This window comes from Sesamum indicum, linkage group LG12, assembly GCF_026168435.1.
Source record: "Sesamum indicum cultivar Baizhima isolate 11 linkage group LG12, ASM2616843v1, whole genome shotgun sequence".
Taxonomy (NCBI): Eukaryota; Viridiplantae; Streptophyta; class Magnoliopsida; order Lamiales; family Pedaliaceae; genus Sesamum; species Sesamum indicum.
Window position 1 is genome coordinate 14,134,463 of NC_142668.1, and position 21,321 is coordinate 14,155,783.

The window sequence follows — 21,321 nt, forward strand, 5'->3', positions numbered from 1 at the left end:
TTTTAAAATTTATGTTTTATTTTCTTTGCAAAAACTAAAGAAAAGTGATGTCTTAATCATAGTTGAGAAAGAGTGACAAATTTTGCTTTTCAATCTCTTAATTTAAGATTACTTTTAGTCTTAACAACGCCTTTGGCTTTTTTCAAACACCCCTTTATCTATTTTTGAGCTTGTAAATATTTTTCAATTTAACACTCATTTATATTTTTCTTGTACACTTGTGTGGCTAATAAGCCTTATGCTCTACATATATAGTGGCTCTGATGCTCATGCTACACTTTTACAGACTAGTTGTGTTTCTTAGTTCAGTTGCCATCAATTCATTATCTCCACTTCTCATTTTCTTTCATTTGCAATTTTTTATTTTTTTTAAAAAGCTAATTTAATTTAATTTACTTTTTTTTATAATTTATGGATAAATTACAAATATTTATTTTGATATTTGATATAATTATAAATACATACTTAGTATTTGAGAATATAGTAACAGAAACTTAAGTAGATTCTTAAAAATGATGAAATTTTTAAATGGATCATTATAAAATAATGAATTGAACTTAAATGTATATTTACAAAATAAATAAATAAATTAATGTTTATTAATCCATGTACTGAACTTGAATTAGTATTTAGAAATATTAAAAAAAAAATTGAACTTTTACAACTATTGTACTACGCACCAGGTTTGGGATGGAAGAGATTCAAATACCAATATAATAAATTGTCACGATGATGTATTTATAAATTTTTAAATAATAAATTATTTGTAATTATAACAAACAAAAGAAAAATTCATAAGGTTCTATATCCAGAAAAGAAAAATAATTGTATAAATAGTGCATAATTGGAGAATATAAGAATCAAATTACTCTTATGATTTGATTGGAGTTGGGCAATTTCGGTGGCAGGGGATAGGATTAATCGCGCGAACAAACACCCCCAGAAGCCTATCGCAAAGACGATCGCACCATTCCCAATAACACCCCCCCGCCCCACCCCACCCCACCTCTCGATCAATTGTATTTTGCGCACAATACAACTATATATGCTCTTTACTTCCCCTACCTCAAACTTTCTGTCTGCTCTCAATTGGATTTCATCACGATAATTCCAACCATAAATTTTGATTTCCTGTAAAAGAAAATACTGGAAAAAAAAACTAGCGGTGCCGTGTTGCCGTAGGAAGGACCCGAAATTCTTATAGAGGAAGGAAGTCAGTATGGCGATGCGGGAACTGGTAACTGGTGGCGCCGCCTGTGCTGTGCCGGGGTCTAGTTCTTCCTCTAACCCTCTAGGTGCTCTCGCCAACGCCCTTATTGGCTCCTCATCCAAAACCCAGGTTCCTTGGTCATTTCATCTTTTTTTTTTTTTGGTCAATTTAATTTACTCTTATTGGTTATGCTTGACTGTAGATTATGTGTTAATGTTTTTTTATTTTTCCCAGTTAGTATTATTGGAATGTACTGCAGCGAGTTAATGTTAATTTTCATGCTAGAAGTAGAGGATTACAATTTGTTTACTCCGTCTGAGCGGCTATTATGTGTGTTTGACCATGGATTAGAATGAATTTTAGTAGATAGGTTGTGGTTAGTGGTTCACATCCCTAAGCTTTTGGTCGAGCTACGTGGAATGAGAAATTAGATAATATCCGTGTTTCAGTTACTCGATCAAATGATGCTGTAGAAAATGTGAAAATTAGGGTGGTTATTTGTTGTTTTGTACTTGGGGTGTTTATCTTGTGATCCACAACTTCTTAATTTTCTGTTCTTCCAAGGAGATTGGGTGCTTAGCTTTCTAAGATATTAGGAAAAGTAGCAGAATATTTGATATATATAATTGTTATATTAATTTCCGGATGTTCTTTTCTGGCCAATTACTTTTAAAGTACTCCATACTTCTGCTGGTTTTTTTATATCTTTTCTTTCTTAGGTAAGAGGTCTGCGGCACATGAATGTTGAATACTTAATGAACTTTTAGGAGTTGATAATAGTACATGGGGAAGACTGAATGGATAGGGAGCCCTGTGAATCATTTTAATGTCAGAGAAACTTTTCCAATGGCCTTTCTGTTATGCATAAACTTCCTGCCTTGATACAGCATAGATACTGTAAAAGAGTAATCAACAGCAGATTTATCTTTATCTACCATTTTTACCGAAAAATTAATCTGCAACATGAGATATATGTTTTTCAATCATAGATTTCATCAATTTGAGAGTTCTTTCTGTACGTTGTCCTTGGTGCTTAATGAAATTGCAACCACGTGTACTTTATAAATGGATATCAACCTTATGTTAATTAAGTACTACATGAAGTTTGGTTTTATATAATGAGTTCTTTAGAATTCATGTACTTTCTTTTGACACATCACCATAAGCACTTCATTTATTACTGAGCAGGAAAGGCTTCGAGAGATACCTACTGCAACTGCTACAACATCAGATGGCAACTTGTATGCCGGGGTGGAAGAGCCCTTTGCCTCCCTTCCTGGGTCAGAGCTTGAACACACACTACGGCCAAATTTGCAGGTTCAGATTTTTCTGTTTCAATCCAGATGTTTGCCTTTTGGAACTATTATGTCTGTAGTTAATCATCCTTTTCTTCCAGGGTTCAGAATTCCTTCAAGGTTTCCGTTCTGTGGATCAAGGTCGGTTTTCAGATGCTTGGGACGAGGTTCAAAGGCCTCAAGTTCCGCATTATCAGGGAAGGGATGGTCTAACCAACTTTCCGTTGGAGCAACCTCAAAATTTTGATGGTAATTTTCAAAGTGCTTTGGTTTTGGTTTGATGTCATTGTTCTCCTAGTCATTCTATATATTCCTGTTCTTCTTTTTTCTTGATCAACATTATCTGTTTTTCTAGGGAATGCATAATCAAACATTGGTTCTTTCTAACCCTCTCAATTGATCTTGATATAATATCATTTTACTTTTCAAGCAAGCTGCTCTTGCTTATTGGTTAATGCTGTTTGGGAACAATATCTTTAGAAAATTGTGTATGAAACTTCTGCATTCCTGACAACATAACCAATTTTAATTCCTCTTTTCAGGACCACCTCAAAGAGTGTTGTCAAATTTTTTGCACTCATTTCTTCACAGCAGCCATGGTGGCATACCTTTTCGTCCAACTTCACTTCCAGTTTTAGGATTGTCTGAAGGTGATAAGCAGTGCATACGTGATCGTAGCAGTATTATGGCTCGGCATCTTTTTGCAGACAAGAGTGAAGAGTTTATTCATTCACAGGTTCTATTCATATTATTAAAGCTCCACGCTGTACAATGAATGCTGGCAAGCAATTCAATTGTATTACTTGATTGATAATGTTGTCATCATTCCTTAATGCAACCTTCTCAAGTGCCCTTTGCTTCGAAATGCCTTTTTGCTTAGTTTACAAGTGACATAGCTCAATATCAGATGACTTTTACCCCTACTCTCTCCCCTTCTCCCTCTTTAAATTTTTGGAATGTGCTTGTACAAGCTTTTTTGCCTTTTAACTTAGTGCTATTGTTGTCTGATTGTCGTTGTTGACATTAGTTTTAGATAGATTACTATCCCAGTACAAAACTCCTAAAGCAACCAGCAACTTGCCCTTGGGTTGATTATCTTCTCATGGCAGCTGTCATTTGTCTTTTGGATACTGTTTAGATTTGTCCACTACGTTGTTGTATATCTTGCCATTATATATTTCTACAAAATCCCTTGGGGATTTTCTAACCTATTATAAGCTCCGACCTTTTACCAGCATGGGTTATATAGGATGAGAGCTGCAGGGATATGGTCTTTTTTGAGTTAACATATGTTCCAAAAGAACATCTATACATGCTCTGCACCTATATTTTTATGGAGATATAGCAATATTCTCAAGATGATGTGTTATGTATGCTTTTCTTTTCATGTGATGGTCAATTGTTAATGTTTCAGCTTAGTGCTCTTTTTATCTTCTTCAGATGGACTTTTGGGTTTGTGACATTGCATTTGACAGATGATTTAAATTTGTTACCTTTCAGGTTAATGCCCTTTTGTCGTCTTTAGACATCGACAATGATCTTCGGGCTAGAGGCCCGATTCCTGGGAGATATCCGGAGCTGGAGGAGTATTGGAATGAGTCCCAAGGTATGAAACCTGGCCCACATGGTGCAGATGGGTGGATTTCTGAATTCACGCAACACCGGGTAGCTCCTGATGATCCAAGTATGTGGGTTCAGTCATTTGAACGGCAACATGGTGCAAATGGTTGGGCATCTGAATTTGAGCATGTAAGCAAGTGTATTTTTCTTGTGTTTTGTTTTCAACATTATTTGGTATTGGAATCATCAACATGCTTGCTGATTATTGGGTTTGCAGTCAACTCGGTAGTAATTATTAAAGCAAGTATGAGTTTTAGAGTTAAATGTACTTATCTGGACAAATGACATTCACCAGAAAATTATGGTTTGGAAGAGTAAATCTCATGAGTCAGTTTCTTTGCAGTTTAATCTCTATTAGAAGATCTCTTGGTGTGTTTATCCCATAAACTAAGATTTTTATGTAACACCAGAATTTCATGCCAAAATTATGTTGTATTCCCTGAAAAAAAGGTATGAGAAAAAGAAACTAGCAACATGCATTTCTTAGGTGGTTTCATAAAACCTAGAGATGGAGAGAAGCTCTTTTTTGTCTTAGTTTTGCATTTGCTGAATGAAAAGAGGCATATATAAGAAATGCATGTAGACAAATGCTATGCTTTCATTTCCACCCGACACCCCTGCAGTCCACATTACAGTTCCTTTTGTTCTCCTCCTTTTCACATTTGCTTTGCTGAATGATAGCTGGTCTGTATAATAAATTGCATGCTGACAACCCCATGCTTAATTTTTCTGCAATTCTCCTCTGAATTATCAGGAGCAGTCCCAACTTGCCTCAATTGATCAAATGAGAGGTTCAAATATGCCTAATTTAGCTGCCATGGAGCAGACTCGTTTGCTAGCACACACACTAGCTCAAAACAACGACCCGAAGTTTCAGGTGATAGTCCTTCATGAAAATTTGTTTATATTGTTTTGTCAGTTTTCTTGTTATGTGTTCAGCATTGTTTGGACCCCTTGTGGAATTATATTCCTTAACTTGATGGTTTAAACAGTAGCAGTGCACAAGACAACTATGGCAAATACGTTATATGTCTAACTCTGGGAGGAGGCCACATATGACCTGGATTATCCCATTTTCATATTTAATATTTCTATTTAAGTTTGAGAATGTGCCAAGATCTTGAGCAGATAATTCATCTACATACATGAAGGTCCTTTACCTTCTGTTGCTAGTTTTTCTTAATTTTTCATTACTAAATATTTTTTCCCCAACAGAACTCAAAATTCCTCCAGTTTGTGTCAAAGATGAGCCGTGGTGAAATCACTATTGAGGATAATCAGTTCAAGGCGGCAGCACTTTCCGCACCCGGAGATTGGGCAGCAGAATATGATCAACAGTATGGTGGAGGCCAATCATGGGCTGACCAGTTTTCAAATGAGCAGGCAAGTACAGACTGGATGAGACCTCAATGGGTGCTTATTAATCTCCTTTATGGGTGTTTACTTGTACACTTAAATTGCGCACCTTCTTCAAATTTTTTGAGTGCTAATTACATCCCCAAAATTTTTAATCCAAGCCAAATTCTTATCTTCGGATTTCGCCAGTAGTAGTGAAGCCTTCTGTTTATGGTTCAAAACAATGTGCAATATCTAGTACTCAGTTGGTCTCAGAGCTCTTCTTATTCAGCTTTCTCATGGACCTCATGGCTGGGCAAATGAGTTTGCTGCTGAACGCGAGCAACATGGAGTGACAGATGATGAGTGGGTAAATGAATTTTCCAAGTTAAATGTCAATGACTGGTCAGAAGAGTTCGAGCGCCAGGTTGCTGATGGAACATTGGGCGATGCTTCTGCTGATAATTGGGCGAATGCATATGATGAGTAAGTTCAGTGTCCTCTTAAAGTTGATGAGAGAATAAGTCAACTTTTATTTGTCTACTTCATTTAAGTTAAAGTATTTATCTCTATATTCACTCGGTGAACCTTTTTTCACATTTGAATCATACTGACTCTAGCATATCTGGTGGTTAAGATTGTGTGAAAGCTTTTCAACATAAGCATGCATTTCTTTGTACACTAACACTATATACAAGGTCATTTCCTTGTCTGGCCCATTTCATTGTTTTAAAAGAAATTATCTTTATTTATTGTGTTTTTAAAACATCTTGTTTATAACATTCTACCAAAAAAAAAACATGTTTAACTATTTTGTGTTAATTAAACTTGCAAATCTGCTGATGCTTTGGAATCAACACTTCATGTGCATTTACTTCTATTTTAAACTAGAACTATTAAAACCAGTGGAATGATCCAATTTGTTGGTTGTCATCCACTAGGAGGAGCTGTTTTAGTGTCTAAATACTGCTGGCCCACACATTATGAATTTCAGACCGCTGCGTTTATTTTGTATGCATGGTACACTTCTAGTGTTCTCTTTAATTGTCTGTCATGTATTATATTTTGTTGAGATGAAGTTGGGAGTCAATACTCGTCAACAATATACTATAGTGCAAAGTACCTTTCATCTGGCTACATGAACATATTTCTGGATTTATATCTAGGTACCTAAATGAGCAAGCAGCACTAAAGCAGAAATCAGGAACATCAAGGGGGTTATATGAATTCTCTGACCTAAATCCTTATGTTGGCCACCCTAATCCTTTGAAGGAAGGGCAGGAGCTGTTCCGTAAAGGGCTTTTAAGTGAAGCTGTTCTCGCTTTGGAGGCTGAGGTTTTGAAGAACCCTGAGAATTCTGAGGGTTGGAGGTTACTTGGTATAGCACATGCAGAGAATGATGATGATCAACAGGTTAGCATCAAATTTCACTGTATTTGTTGCACCCTTGCAATGTTCATTCATTTGCGCGTTGCTTCTATTTTTGAAGTTGCAAACATACTCCTGTTGCTTGAGCCTTTTGTTGCCTACATGGTCTGTACTTTCATTTTTAGATGTAAAACCTATAATTAACATCTCCCCGTACATAGATTCTTACAAGATAGACTAGTGAGAAAATAATTCCAAGATTCTATATATACTTAGAACTATGTATCTGTTAAGTTTACATTTATTTATTAGAAACTTTGTACTTAGGTTGCTCATAATGATGCTTACCTTTTACGATAACTTGCTTTTCTCAGGCAATTGCAGCCATGATGCGTGCACAGGAGGTTGATCCAACAAACTTGGAAGTTCTTCTTGCTCTTGGTGTTAGTCATACAAATGGTAAGTAGTTACCGTCAGAGTTCAATGAAACAAAAATGTTATTGTCCCCCCAATTTTCCTAATTTTGGTTAGGATTGTGATACTACCATTTGATGTTCAGAACACCTGTGCACACCCTTCGTGTATTTACGCTCTAGCTTCGTATGAGTTTATAGGACGTCATTTTCATATTGTATATTGCCCCACAAAAACTTACTCTTTTTGTGCTATTTTAGAGTGATTAATTATACTTGGAAAACTGAAAATTCAGTTTTTGTTTTTAAAATTTCCAGAGTTGGAACAAGCAGCTGCACTGAAGTACTTGTACAGTTGGCTACGCCATCATCCTAAATATGGAACCATTACCCCTCCCGATCAGCCTGAGAATCTGTATTATGCTGATGTAAGGGTCCTGTGGACTGACACACGCGCTCCCTGCTAATATGCGTGTTCAACATTGATCATTGTGCTGACATTCTACTACTGCCATGACAGTGGAAGCTTTATATTATATCTGCCAACTAAGAACATTTGTGATGGCATCAATAGTATTTTTTATTTTCTTGAGAATTTCAAAAGAAATATGTTCATTCTGGTGCTTTTCTTGATGGTGTTACAGGTGGCTAGGATTTTCAATGATGCAGCTAAAATGTCACCTGATGATGCTGATGTACACATAGTTCTTGGAGTACTATACAATTTATCTAGAGAATATGACAAAGCCATTGAAGCTTTCCAGACAGCTCTGAAACTCAAACCACGAGATTATTCACTTTGGAATAAGCTTGGTGCAACACAAGCTAATAGTGTCCAAAGTGCTGATGCAATTTTGGCCTATCAACAGGTATCTTGCTTATATCCGTTCTATTCATCTTAAGGGAAAGTGTTCATTAAACCATATAGGTTTGATATGGTTATGCACCATAGCATCTGCAAACTATGAACTTAGTGGTTCCCTTTAGTAGATGAATTGGTACAAGCTGATAGTGAACTATAAACAAAGGCCAAAATGAATTATGGCTAGTCCCTTGACATCCATCTGACGTCAAAACATTACAAGAAGATAGTTAAATCAGGGTTACCGAAGGTCATTCAAAAGTAGAACTTATTTATATTGTGATAGTTATAGCTATTTAGCTCATTTGTTGGTCACTAAAGTGCATGTAGAATTTTGAAAATAAGCTGGATAAAATAAATGAATACTTTCTGAATCAAGATAAAGTAAAAAAATAGATGAAGGATTAACTGATATGTATGTCATTTCTCTTCCGGAAATTGACTTACTATGATACAGCACGATAGGGAGGAAAAGACTAAATTCTGTTGGATGTAACATGTTATAGATAGTAATCATTAGAGCTGTTAATTTTGTTATGCTAGTGGGGAATGAAAATATGTAGTGTACATAGTTAGCCATGCCCTAGTTATCCTTTTTAGTACCTGGTATTTCATGAAGCTAATGTTGGCAAGTGCTTCTGGCCTAAATAAGCTTGTGGTTATATTCTTACATCCTTCTTCCTTTTTCACGTGATTCAGCCAGCTATTTTCTGTATGATTAAAGCTCCATAGTTGAGGTATATTTGCTGTTTTTCAGGCTCTAGATTTAAAGCCTAATTACGTGCGTGCATGGGCAAATATGGGCATCAGTTATGCCAACCAGGTACTATTACTGCTGATCTCTAGCAAATTTAGATTACGATGACATTAGGTCTGTTTCTTGGAGAAAATAGGGTTTTGTGACAGGAATGTTTGGCAATTAGCTACAAATTGGATGTTATCTGAAGTGGAAATTTAAACTTGGATGTTTCACTTAATTGAGACCTTTGGTGATGTGTACAGGATTTTTGCTTTGGTTGGGCCGCACAAATGAATCTGAGTCAGATCTTTCTTATTCATCAGTCTTGATGTGGTCTAATCTGTTCATCAATTAAGAATTTTGATAATTCAAATTCTAGTTCTTTTTCCATATTGGAGTTCCAACCACCAACTTCAGTGATTCAAACTTTTAATTGGTTCTCATCTCAAATTTGTCCAAAACTTAAAGGGATTTTGTGCTGATGTGTCTTTGGCTTTGAGCGAGATACATATACATGCATCCACCTGTCGCCCCGGAGAACCTACCCAAACTTCAAGTTAAAATCTCGATGCCTCGCATCTTTCACCCATGACACTGAAGTCTGATGGTTCTCATTGCATAACCACTCACTTGATTTACTATTTCATGTGACTCATTGAAGTTTAAAATATGTGTTCTGCTCAGGGTATGTATGAGGATTCTATTCGTTACTATGTCCGGGCACTGGCAATGAATCCAAAGGCAGATAATGCCTGGCAATATTTGAGAATTTCGTTGAGGTAATTGCTTAATTAACTCTTATCAATCCCATTGACTACCTTATGTATATCTTGCACCCTTTATTTTGTAGCTGTGCATCTAGGAATGACATGCTGGAAGCTTGTGACTCAAGGAATCTTGATATTCTGCAGAAGGAGTTTCCCCTGTGATATAATAGTGATCCTGCAGAGACCTGTGTATCCTGGGTAATTTCACCCCTCCCCCCCCCCCCCCCCCCTGGCCTGAGCAATACTCAGCTTGATTTGTGATTTCACCATAACGTTTCTGCAGCCTATATACATCATTGGTGTCTGCTTCACAATTGGCTTCAGCTTCATCAAAAGGACTGGAAGATCAATCAGTATGGACATTTTCATGTAAAAACTACCTAAAGTATCACAAAATCATAGCATATTCGGGGATGTGTAGTTATCTGAATTTTCAGACATGTTCAGTATGTTGTATAACATCAAATGGATGAAATAAGAAAGAGGAAAGAAATTGAGACGCTCCTAAATATCGTTGATTACTTGCAATAAATTTAAAAAAGAAAAAGGCCATTTCAGGAATCTCAAGATGGATTTAGATGGTGGTCATGCAGTTCATTTTCTGTCATTTCATCAGATTATATGGTCCCCTTGTACCCGGGGTCTTTTGAACCATGTGAACTTTTCATGCAGCTGTGATGTGATGACCCTATGTATATATCTTCAGGCACATGTTAAGGAAAATAACCATCTTTCTGAATTGGCGTTTCTAGTATCTTAGTGGTTCTATGCGAGAGTTTGAGATGATGCTAACATGTTGCCTTAGAATTTGGAAATCCATAATCTGTTTATAGAACCCATGGTGATTGGGTTAGACAGCTGAATTTTTCTGGCTGCTGGTGTCCTAGACAGGTTTTTCAAGTGGGATATGTTTCTTTCTCATTGTTATTATTATTATTATTATTTATCTTATAGAAAGTACTTACAGGTATGTATGGTTTTGAACATGATGAAGTAGGGAATCAAGGTCTTGGCGGAATCGCAAAAGGCATGATTTGTATACTAGAAAGACATTCAGGGTGTGAATGATTGGAGTAGGATAAGGTTGTGATGAGAACGAAATGGGGGGTAGGAGCAAGCAATGTTGCACCAAAGTAGTAGTAGCTTTTCTTTTTCAACCTTACATCATCATCGTCCCATTCCTTGGACATGTCCCTATGCTGCACGCCTGTGCTGTAGCCCCCCTGTACAAATTAGATAGTTGTTGATTCATGTCCCACTACCCACAATAAACAAATAAGAATAGATTCTTAGTATTATTTCCGGTTGCCGCTAGTTGCAGGTATACTCTACCATTCTAATGATGAAACCCCTGGAAACCATTTCATCAGTGGATCCTCGTCCCGCATTTAACCATCTGCCTCATCACCACTGTCATTCCACCGCATAATCATCTACATCTCTCTCTCTCCCTCTCTCTCTTTCTCTGTGCGTGCGCACGCTAACCTATATTGTATTTCTTTAAAGTGAAATAGAAGTTACGTAAAAAATTAGAATTAAATTTATGCTGCATTCAATACTTTGTGTAGTGTCCCACACTCGTGTCAGACGAAGTCCAAACCAGTGGCTGCATATGAGTAGCATGACTTGAATTAGTTTATTATATTATTCTCTACATTAAGATATGTAAAATTTATTGTTGAAATTAATATATAAATTTCATAGTTTCTGGAGAGTTGATATTATTGGGTTGTAATAAGTGAAAAGAGGTTTGAGGAAGAGAAGAGGAATGAGGAATAGGAATGACAGATTGATGTGAGAAGGGGTGGGGCGGGTGATTGACACTCGTGCTGATGGGTTTATTCAGATTTCAGAGGTATGTTGTTCTGTTCGCCTTTCGCATTAGTGCTACTGACTACCTAAATCTACACACACACGGAAACCAACACCATGCACATATATATATATATGTATGTATGTATATTGTCTTTCTTTTTTTTAAAAAAAAATATAATTTTCTATTTTTATTTAGTAGTAGATTTTAGAGGGGAAAAAAGTGGTAAAAATATATTTTTATATTTTTAATAACTACTGCTCTTCCTATATGATTTATTTTAATTGTTAATATTAAATTTATAAAACAATTAAATACTCCCAGAAAAGAAAAATAATGTATTTTAGGAGAGAAGAGATAGAAAAGGTTATAAACAAATATAGGTTGCTTCTTGTTTCTGCCTTTCTAACTTTATATCTATCGCTTCTACAGCCAATTGAATGATTGATTTCATGTCTTTGAAATTTATATTTATATTTATTTATTGATATCCCTTTGTTGAAGAGAAGACACACAAATTATTACTATGCAATCCAGACATCAAAGTTGGGACATTAATTGACACTCTCCTTACACATACATACATACACACGTCCGCTAATGTCGCCTTTTCACACATGCAATCTTACTAGAACACCTTTCAATTCTTGAAATCACTCAATTATCTATTTATTTTTTTATTAGAAAATCAATTACAATTACATTATTAAATTTTAATTTGAAATAATAATCAAAATTATTAATATTATATACGTGGGATTTAAACTCTTGACCTTTTAGTAGCTTCGTTAATCAAATTAAATCATGTACGCAGCTTATTCATTTTCCTAATTGAATAAGTCCAAGTACGTGCATATGTCCACACTCTCTTTCATGATGTATTGAATGAAGAATATATATAAGAAGAGAAAATATAAAAGTGTCAAATTTTTTGACCTTGTTTGGATGTCAAAGAAAATGCTTTTTATGGAAGAATTCAATAATGTTAGCTACAAAACCCTAAATAAATTTAGTTGGATTTTGGGATGCACGCATTTAATTTAATTAAAATTTGCCACGCAATTTATGCCGTTGCTGTCCCCCTCAATCCACGCACAACACCACACTTCTTTCAAATTAATTGTCCCACACTTCCAATTACTATATATATATTTTGTATGTGGATGTGTATGTGTGTGTAAGAGAGAGAGAGATAGTATCCTTAAAGTAGTCAATTATCATCATATTCTTGCATTGTTAAGTGTATTAATTGGGAGATGCATTAATTAATTAAAATGAATGTTAATTAAGTAGAGATATGATAGATTCCATAATTAAATGAAATGTGGGTGATTGATCTTGTAATAAATTAAGTTATATATTAATGGGGCGGAAGGGCAGAAACTGTGGGACACATTTGAGGAAGCAGGGATCTCCGCCTCCCCACTTTTTGCTTCTAACTAATTATTAATTTCCTCGTCCCACATTCCTTTTTCAAATTAACTACCTATGTCCCATTCATTTATTAGTTACCACTAAGATACCATCCTCCTTTATTTTTTTAACTCATATCTAACTATATCTTTACATCTAAGATTTAAATGTATTTTTCATCATCCAGTTATGCATATTTGGCATTTAATTACTCCTTTATATTGTTAGAATTGCAAAACAACCCTGCATATGATCTATTTTTGCAAATTTTTTAGCTTAATATGTTCTAAATTCGCAAAGATTGAACATATATAACACTATATTTTGTAACCCTAATAATATAAAGAATTAAAATGCCAAACAAATATAATTAGAAGACGAAAACTACGATTAAATTATTTTGAGTTTACTTGCTGAAATAATGACTCATGCCGGAGTTATATATATGTAGATTATGTGTGAATTGGTGGTGTTTGTAAATCTATATAAATGGAAATGACAATTGAGAGGGATGGATGGGAGGGGGAGTGATGGTGATGTTAACATTCCATTTGCAATGCATGGGATGATGGGATGATATATATTGCGTGCAATGTGAGGCAAATTGTTATATCTATAAGGATGGAACTACGTATATAGACACCAATACTGTACATTTAGGCTCTGTTTATGTTCATGCATAAATCTTTATAAAAAAATTAGTATAAGTTAATATAGTATTTACTTTGTTGCACGAGAATTCGGTATAAAACTAAAATTTTGTAATAATTACTGTTAGACCTGAATAACTAATACTATTTTAGGAGGTGGTATATTTAAATCTAATTTCAAGATTGCACCAAATGAAAATGATCATTGTACTTTCAAATTTTGACTGGATAATAATAATCATAGCAAGAATAATAAAATAATAATAATGATGATGATGATGATAATGATAAAACAACAATAATACGAGGGCTCAAAGATAATTTTTCTATTAAAAGTATGTTATACATCAAAATAAATACTTGATAAAATTTATCATATTTTGATAATATATAAGTAAATATTTAATTAATTATATAATTTTTTTTGTCATTTATATAGTAAAAAATAATTCTATTATTTATTTAATACGAATTTGAAAATAGAGGGTGCCTTATTATATACAGAATACAACAATAAAAATAAGAATATTGTTGATGCGCGGGGGCGGCAATCGGCATGCAATGCACTACTCTGCGCCTCTCTTGCGTGGGCGTCATCAAATACTGCTCACCATCTTTTCACTGTCAGCAATACAGACGCGCCCTATTCCCCCACTCAACAACAACATTTAACCATCCACCTTCCTCTTTTTTTTGGAGTTCAATGAAAAAAAAAAGATTGAATTGCAAAAATATAAAATTATAATATTACTCTAAAAAGTTAAAGAATGAAAATGTTAAATAAGGAGGACCAAAAATGAATTCAAACCTATTACTTATATATATATGTATATTATGAGCGAGCTCAAAACTACACAGACAATAGTAATATATATATAGATTGGTAATTAAGTTGATGATGCAAGATGCAGATGATGTGCAGGTTGGCGTAGAGGGTTTCTTTCTTTCTTTCGTTTTCGTTTCGGGAGTTACATGATTTGGATGGATGCTACAGCAGATGCTTTGCGTATTAAGAGATGGATAAGTGATGATGATTATATAGAGATTCAGTGTATATAAAGAGCAGTTGATGAGTACGTATGAATATCAAGTGTTCTAGGGTTGTTTGATGGGAAGATTTGATGAGAGAGTGTATAAGCAAGAAGAGTAGGTAGGTAGTGGTCCTTGGAATAGGGGCAGACACGAGGGAGATGCCATTGCAAAGTTGTAGGAGGTCGAGGTGGAGGGGAGCAAGGTTGGCAACAAAAGAAGCCTATTTGACAACTTTGATGGTTTTGTTGAGGGGACAAAACGCAGAATTTAGGGCTATAAATATGGTGTAACAAGCAACCAACACAAGGTATAATTTTTACACAAAACAAGAACCCTCGCCTCATTTCATCTCATCTCATCTCATGCAATGTGTGTATATATATATATAATATTCAGACAAAAGAATATTAGGGAAACTAAATTCGAACCTTAATTAATTACTACTTTCTATTAACGTCTATCCACCAACTACCTAATTCATATTTTTCTTTCTTAATTATGTTTTCCGTAAAAGTATACCTACAACTCAAAATCATCAGACGAATTACTAATTAAGTCTGAGATTGGACAAAAGTGGAGCATTTAATTAAAGATAAAACACAAATTAAACAGACCTCCAGAAGATAATATGCAGCAATTAATGTTGCTTCCTGAAAGGGTGATGATAATTGATTAGTGGGATTAGGTTATGGAATCTTTGATAAAAATCATCATCATGAATACTAAGGTTACATACTGCAGAAAATTCTAATTATAAATATAATGAACTGAACCCAAACTAACAGCTACCAGCAGTAGTAGTATAAATTAAAAATAAAATTATCCAGTTTCAGTTCAGCACTCCAAGAAATTAAAAACCTGTCAATCGAAGAAGTCAATTGAAGGCAGATCGAAGGTGGTTGGTTGTACTGTTCTCCTCCAAATTCCCAATGTTCAGATCAGATCACAAAATCCATGCAAGCCGGCTTATAGGGGTAATTAGGGTTAGGGTTTCAGATAGGGGGGAATTTAGGTGATGATCAGTTCCAAGAAGAGACTGAGAAAAGGGGTTGATTCTGCCATCCCAAGAAGAAAGAATCATTGAGGATATGAAGCTGATATCCCTCTGAAGGGTAATGCAGCCTCAACAGAAGCTTAGCTTGTGAAAGCGCGAAAGGGCTCAATCGAACATTGCTGAAACCCGAGCTTCTTAGCATCACCTCCCATGATCTGAATCTTTCATGCCTTTCCCTCCTGTTTTCTCCCTCCCCCGCCACTATATCCGCAATCTCTCTCCCGAACCATATCTGCTCCACCGCCAGCCGCTCCCGGCTGTTGGGCGGCAGAGTAGCTTCTAGAGAATCAAACACCGCCGCGTAATGGTCCAGCGCCTCCACGAAACGCTGCTGGAAAATGGGGTGGTTGTGGTTCGCCTCCCTTTCAGCCACCGTGAGAACCCTGGGGCCCATGGCCTTGATGCGGTGGAGGAAGAGATGGAGGCGGTCGCGGTCTTTGAGTAGGCGGTGGAGATAGTGCACGCAGTTCACTACGAGGGTTTCATCGGGTAAGAGAAGAACTGAAGATGCGACTGAAATGGGGTCTTCGTTTGTGAGGAGAATAAGGGGGTGGAACTGAAATCTGAGGCCTAATGAGTGAGCAAATTTAGCCAATCGGTCGCCGGTTCTTCTGAGGATTTCAAGATCGTGACCGGTGCCTGTGATGCGGAGAGTCGGCGGGGGATAACGCTCAGCTATCGCCTGCATTAGCGGCGGCCATTGGACGCCGTGCATGATGTCGAAATCCAGGATGTGGATGGCTTGTTGCCCTTCGACTGCCTCCAAGATTGCCTGATTAGCGGTGAGCTGACTAAACCTAATGAAAGGGGTGACTTGGTTGAGCGACAAGTAGGAGGACTGAAGAAGGGCATCGTCGTTAATTGGTCCCAAGTCATGAACCATGATGTTACTCGTGGAGCCGCCGCTTGTGCTGGCAGCCGCGGGATTAGGGATCATCAAGAACGTCGTGGGGGTGGCAGCGGAGGCGGTGGCGGCATAACGGTTGATGCGGAGGGAGAGGGCCTTGGTGAACTGGTGGACTAACCTCTCCGTGGAATCACCATAAGGCGAGGAATTTGATGATAGAATGGCGATGAGGCGGCGAGCAGCGGAGACATCAGAGCGGGAAACAAGTTCCGCGCAGCTTATGAGCAACTGACGCATATGAATATTTGGCGGGACGGAGGCGAAACTCCGGGGCTGAATCTGGTGGTGGAGGTAAACATTCGGTGGCGTGGGCTCCTCTTCCTCCTCCTCCTCCTCGTGGGAAGAAGAACCAAATGAGCCTAACATATGTTATAAAGATGGATGAGCTATTAATCCAAATGAGTAGCAATCAAGAAGAGCAGATGAGGTATTTAGATAGAGAATTAGCTAGAAACCCTAGAGAGAGAAACCCTAGCATATAAATGGTAAAAGCAAAGGGAATTGAAAATATTGATGGTGGTGAGAAGAAAGGTGCATGTTGATTGGAATCTTGAAAGCTGAATAATGATGAGAGGAGTATAGGAGGTGGGTTGAAAGGGATGAAGAGGACAAGCGTTTTTGCAGTTTTTGGGAATTAAAATTAAAAAGTGATGGTGAATGTGTAGATGATGGAAATTGGAGTGGAGAGAGTATATAAGTAGTGTGATATATAGACCAAAAGGAATGCACTTCATTAACCACTCTCTCATCACTCATCACTCATCACTCATCTGCTTAATACCAACAGTACCCACACACACACACACACACACACATATATATATACAGAGCGACAGAGAGAGAGCACCACAAGAAAAATATAAAATAAATGTAGGTGGCTAAGGTTGTGTCTGGGAACGGTAGCTAGCGAAACACACACACAGATAGTGATGAGCATATATAGTATATATTTAGGATTGGGAGGAAAGAAGCACATTTATATACATACATACACACACACACACACACATTACCAATAAATCAAGAGAATTAAAAGGAGAATATTTGGGTGATGATGATGAATTAATTGTTGGCAACTCATCAATAAATTCATTCTACATGAAGATCCATGGAGCCACTACCCCCCTACCTACTGCAATATCCACCATCCATCTATTCTACTGCTCTGCTCAACATTTATTCATTCTTTAATTCATTTCAATTCAAACTATATATCTTTTCCATAATTATCTTCATCTTCTGCACCAGAGATGAAGATGAAAATGTGGGTTTTCTCTCCCATCATCATCATCATCTTGCTCTGCTACCTATCTACATTAACGACTTACTAAATTTTCTTAATTTGTTCTCTACGTAACAATACCATCAGTCGGAGAGGAAACAAAATATTGATTTGTTCGCAAGGGTTTCAAAATTATAATTTCAAAGGGGAATTTTGTTTTGCTAATGTATTCTTTAATTAATTACATTTACAGCATTTCATTCTTTACAACTTATCTATTTTTTTTATTTTTCTATAAATATATTGCATCCCTTTTTTCAAATAAAATTTCACCAACTCCTCATGTGGTGTACATAACTAATACGTAGTATTTACTCTCCTGTGGAATATATATATATATATATATATGTATATTAGTTTTATTTCTTTTTTTCTACATATTAATATTAAATTGAAAATTTTATGATCATTAGGTAATAGTGACTAATAATTAGATCCACTTACATACGTGTGACCTTTAAAGAGCGCTCTTACTTGGTGATTAAAGTCGTCATTTGCCATATATATATATAGAATGCATTAATGGAAATCTTAAGATACTAACTAGACATAGTTGAAAGCTAGAACATAATTAAGATAAAAAAGAAATTAATTATAATAACATAATTCAAATTGCTGACCATGTTAACTGATATTGATTGAGAATTAAGTAATGAGTATTATACGAAATTTGAGTTGTTAGAAATGAGAATCATTTAATATTTAATATGATAACAGGCCTCTTCAAAAATCCAAGCTATTAGAAAGGGCAATTGTTTAATATTTTAGCACACCTCCTCACATGCAAACATTGCACGTGGAACATTTTTTTTTATAAATTAAAATGAGTTGTAATGAAATTCAAATCTAGGACCTTTTGTCTGATTCGACTCTAATATCACGTTAAATAATCATTTTACACAAAATTTTAATTTATTTGAGAAAAGAATTATTTAATATTTAATATCTTAACAGTGAGCAGGTGCCAATATTTTCTGTAGCTAATTGATGAAAATTGTGCATCAAAGAACAATGAAATAAGCCAGTGATCCTGATAGAATAGAGCTATTGTTACCAAATATATTCCCTTTACTTATAATACTTACATTATTATTTATATCCAGATTAATATAAAAAAAATATTTTTTTTCATTCACTAATCACTATTTATGTTATTAAATTTTTTATGTGAATAATACATTTAATTTATTTTTATTCTTTTTTTATAAATATGATATATTAGTGTTTATATATATATATATTTATTTATAATTTATTTAAAATAAAAAATATTATTTATTATATATACATAAAAACGTACAATTATCACTATGATTGGTACATATAAAGAGAAAAGAGAATCTAGAGTGGTTACCAAAATATAATTATAGTACTTCCCAGTAAGTACTTCGTACTTGGCATTTAAATCGATCCTCCGCTCTGAAAAATCTCATCTACAACTACATACCGAAACATTCAGTCATGATAATCAATTATGTAAAAATAATAATTACAGAATTATATTAATATTTTAATAAATTGAGTGGTTTAAATCAATAAAATAAATTAAAAATATAATTATAATAAAAACAAATACTCAAATATTTAATGGAACTTAAACGTATCTGTAAGACTTTAGCTTAGACGGGTGAACTAATAAACACAATTGGCTATAAGTTTCCCATAATATCTGATATGGGAGAGGGGTGGAGTGAAGATTTAGGACAAGATGAGATGGCCATGGCCCAGCCCCAGCCCCACATGAAGAACTATGACAAGAACACGCAAAGCCATAAATGTGTTGAAAGCAACATGCATGCTGCTGCATCGTACGTACATAGATAGAGAGAGAGAGAGATGAGTAGGTAGGTAGGTAGTAAGTATGGTGCACAGGAGGACATTGTCTTAACACTGACAAACCCTCATATTTTTTTTCCTTGTTTGTCAAAATTATTGGATTCTTCTTCCTGCCTTTTCATTTCATGACTCCAATTGGAGCTGTAGGGGATATATATACATATTGTTGCAACATTGACTCACCCTCACCCACGTGCCCTTCCCCCCTCCCTCCCTTTCCATACACAAATCCTTCTAATTGTTTCATATTTAACATAAACTAGCAACAACAAAAGAGGGATTTGTAATATTAACTCTCCTGCTTGATGACATCATATGTATTATATATAAGAATCTCTCACCACTGTCAGAATGCTCCATTCCAGCTATAATTATTATTATTCTCCAAATTTGATCAAAATCACTCATCATAATCATATTCCCAACTTAATTGGAGGATGGTTCAATGAGCTAATAATAAGCACTTTAAATTGGAAAATATTTGACAGCATATAAAATGCTTGACAATTTTTTTTTTCAAAAAAGGGTTTATAAACTCTTTAAAAAAAAATTAGGGAGTTAATTACTAACTTATTTTTAGAATATTACAAATTCTTTCAAATTTCATTACAAATTTATCATCACTAACATTCTATAAACTCCATAATCTTATTTTATTCAAATACTTTATGAATTTATTTTCTTATTTTAATATCTTATAAGTTTCAAAATATAGATCTTATAAGATATTTTAAATAAATTTAACGAAACACCCTCTTAATTATTCGGTATTTGTGGTAATTTGGAAGTTTGATAGGGATAGAGATAGGTATAGATAATAAGATAGGGGGTTGGTGGTATATATATATATATATATATATATATATATGTTGTTCACAAAAGAGAAAAGGGATTTAATTTGGATCCTACCTGCCCACTTCTTGTTTTGAACGTCCCCAAAGTGTTGGATTCCCCGGCCCGCCCTTTACCACTCTTAATTTGCTACCCTCACCCATATATCATCTAAGCTTCATACTAAAATCTATTCAATTTTGGACCTATGAAAATGTTGTCTTATTTTTCAGGATAAATAGATTATTTATATATAATATTATCTCATTTAAATTAAGAACATCATGATATTAGTTATTTCTCAATTAATTAAAAATAAAAAAAATAGTAAAGTTGTGCATGAAATTAGATGGAATGAGTATGAGTCACTTTGAATAAATTTGTTGTACATCCAAATTAAGGAATATTCCAAATGCAAGCAATTAATTGTTAGTACTATAGAAACTGTAAAACGGATTTGATAGTGGCAAGTAAAACCACCAAGAAAACAACAAAACAAGGAATTTCATAACACCCCCCCCCCCCCCCCCCCCGCCCCCAAAACAAATAAAATAAAATGGGGGGGGGGGGGGGGCATTTATTATGATGTTGAGTGAGTGGAAAATGCATGGAATGGGAAGCCCCCTTTTTACTTTATTGTACAACAATTAGGTTAGGAGTGCAAGAATTGAAAAGCTGATCGGATTGCTTGGCTTCACGTGTAGTTTGTGATTTGACGTCCTGCGCTTCAAAGTCCACTACTCTCTTTTTCACATTTGTCTACTACCTTTCATTTTATGCATGCCCTTCTCCCACCATTCTATTTATTTTAATTTGTTTCTTTTACTTTAATTATTTTGGATTCATAATAATTTGATTCTGAGATATGATCTTTTGTGGTTTATATTTGTATTT

The 21,321-nt window shown here is 35.2% G+C and overlaps 2 protein-coding genes across 2 annotated transcripts; one reads left to right on the forward strand and one right to left on the reverse strand.

Annotated features, from left to right (window-relative positions):
* Positions 1–876: 876 nt before the first annotated feature.
* On the forward strand, positions 877–10,118 carry PEX5 (peroxin 5). The gene is made up of 16 exons (XM_011097363.3): positions 877–1,339; positions 2,399–2,527; positions 2,607–2,754; positions 3,048–3,241; positions 4,006–4,254; positions 4,880–5,002; positions 5,341–5,508; positions 5,753–5,946; positions 6,627–6,873; positions 7,203–7,287; positions 7,560–7,669; positions 7,886–8,110; positions 8,861–8,926; positions 9,527–9,621; positions 9,693–9,807; positions 9,893–10,118. Exons 1-15 carry the CDS (start codon positions 1,220–1,222, stop codon positions 9,769–9,771), a joined length of 2,232 nt encoding a protein of 743 aa, XP_011095665.1. The 5' UTR covers positions 877–1,219; the 3' UTR covers positions 9,772–9,807; positions 9,893–10,118.
* Positions 10,119–15,210: 5,092 nt separating this feature from the next.
* On the reverse strand, positions 15,211–17,142 carry LOC105175049 (scarecrow-like protein 18). The gene has a single exon (XM_011097364.3). It carries the CDS (start codon positions 16,842–16,844, stop codon positions 15,537–15,539), a length of 1,308 nt encoding a protein of 435 aa, XP_011095666.1. The 5' UTR covers positions 16,845–17,142; the 3' UTR covers positions 15,211–15,536.
* Positions 17,143–21,321: the final 4,179 nt, after the last annotated feature.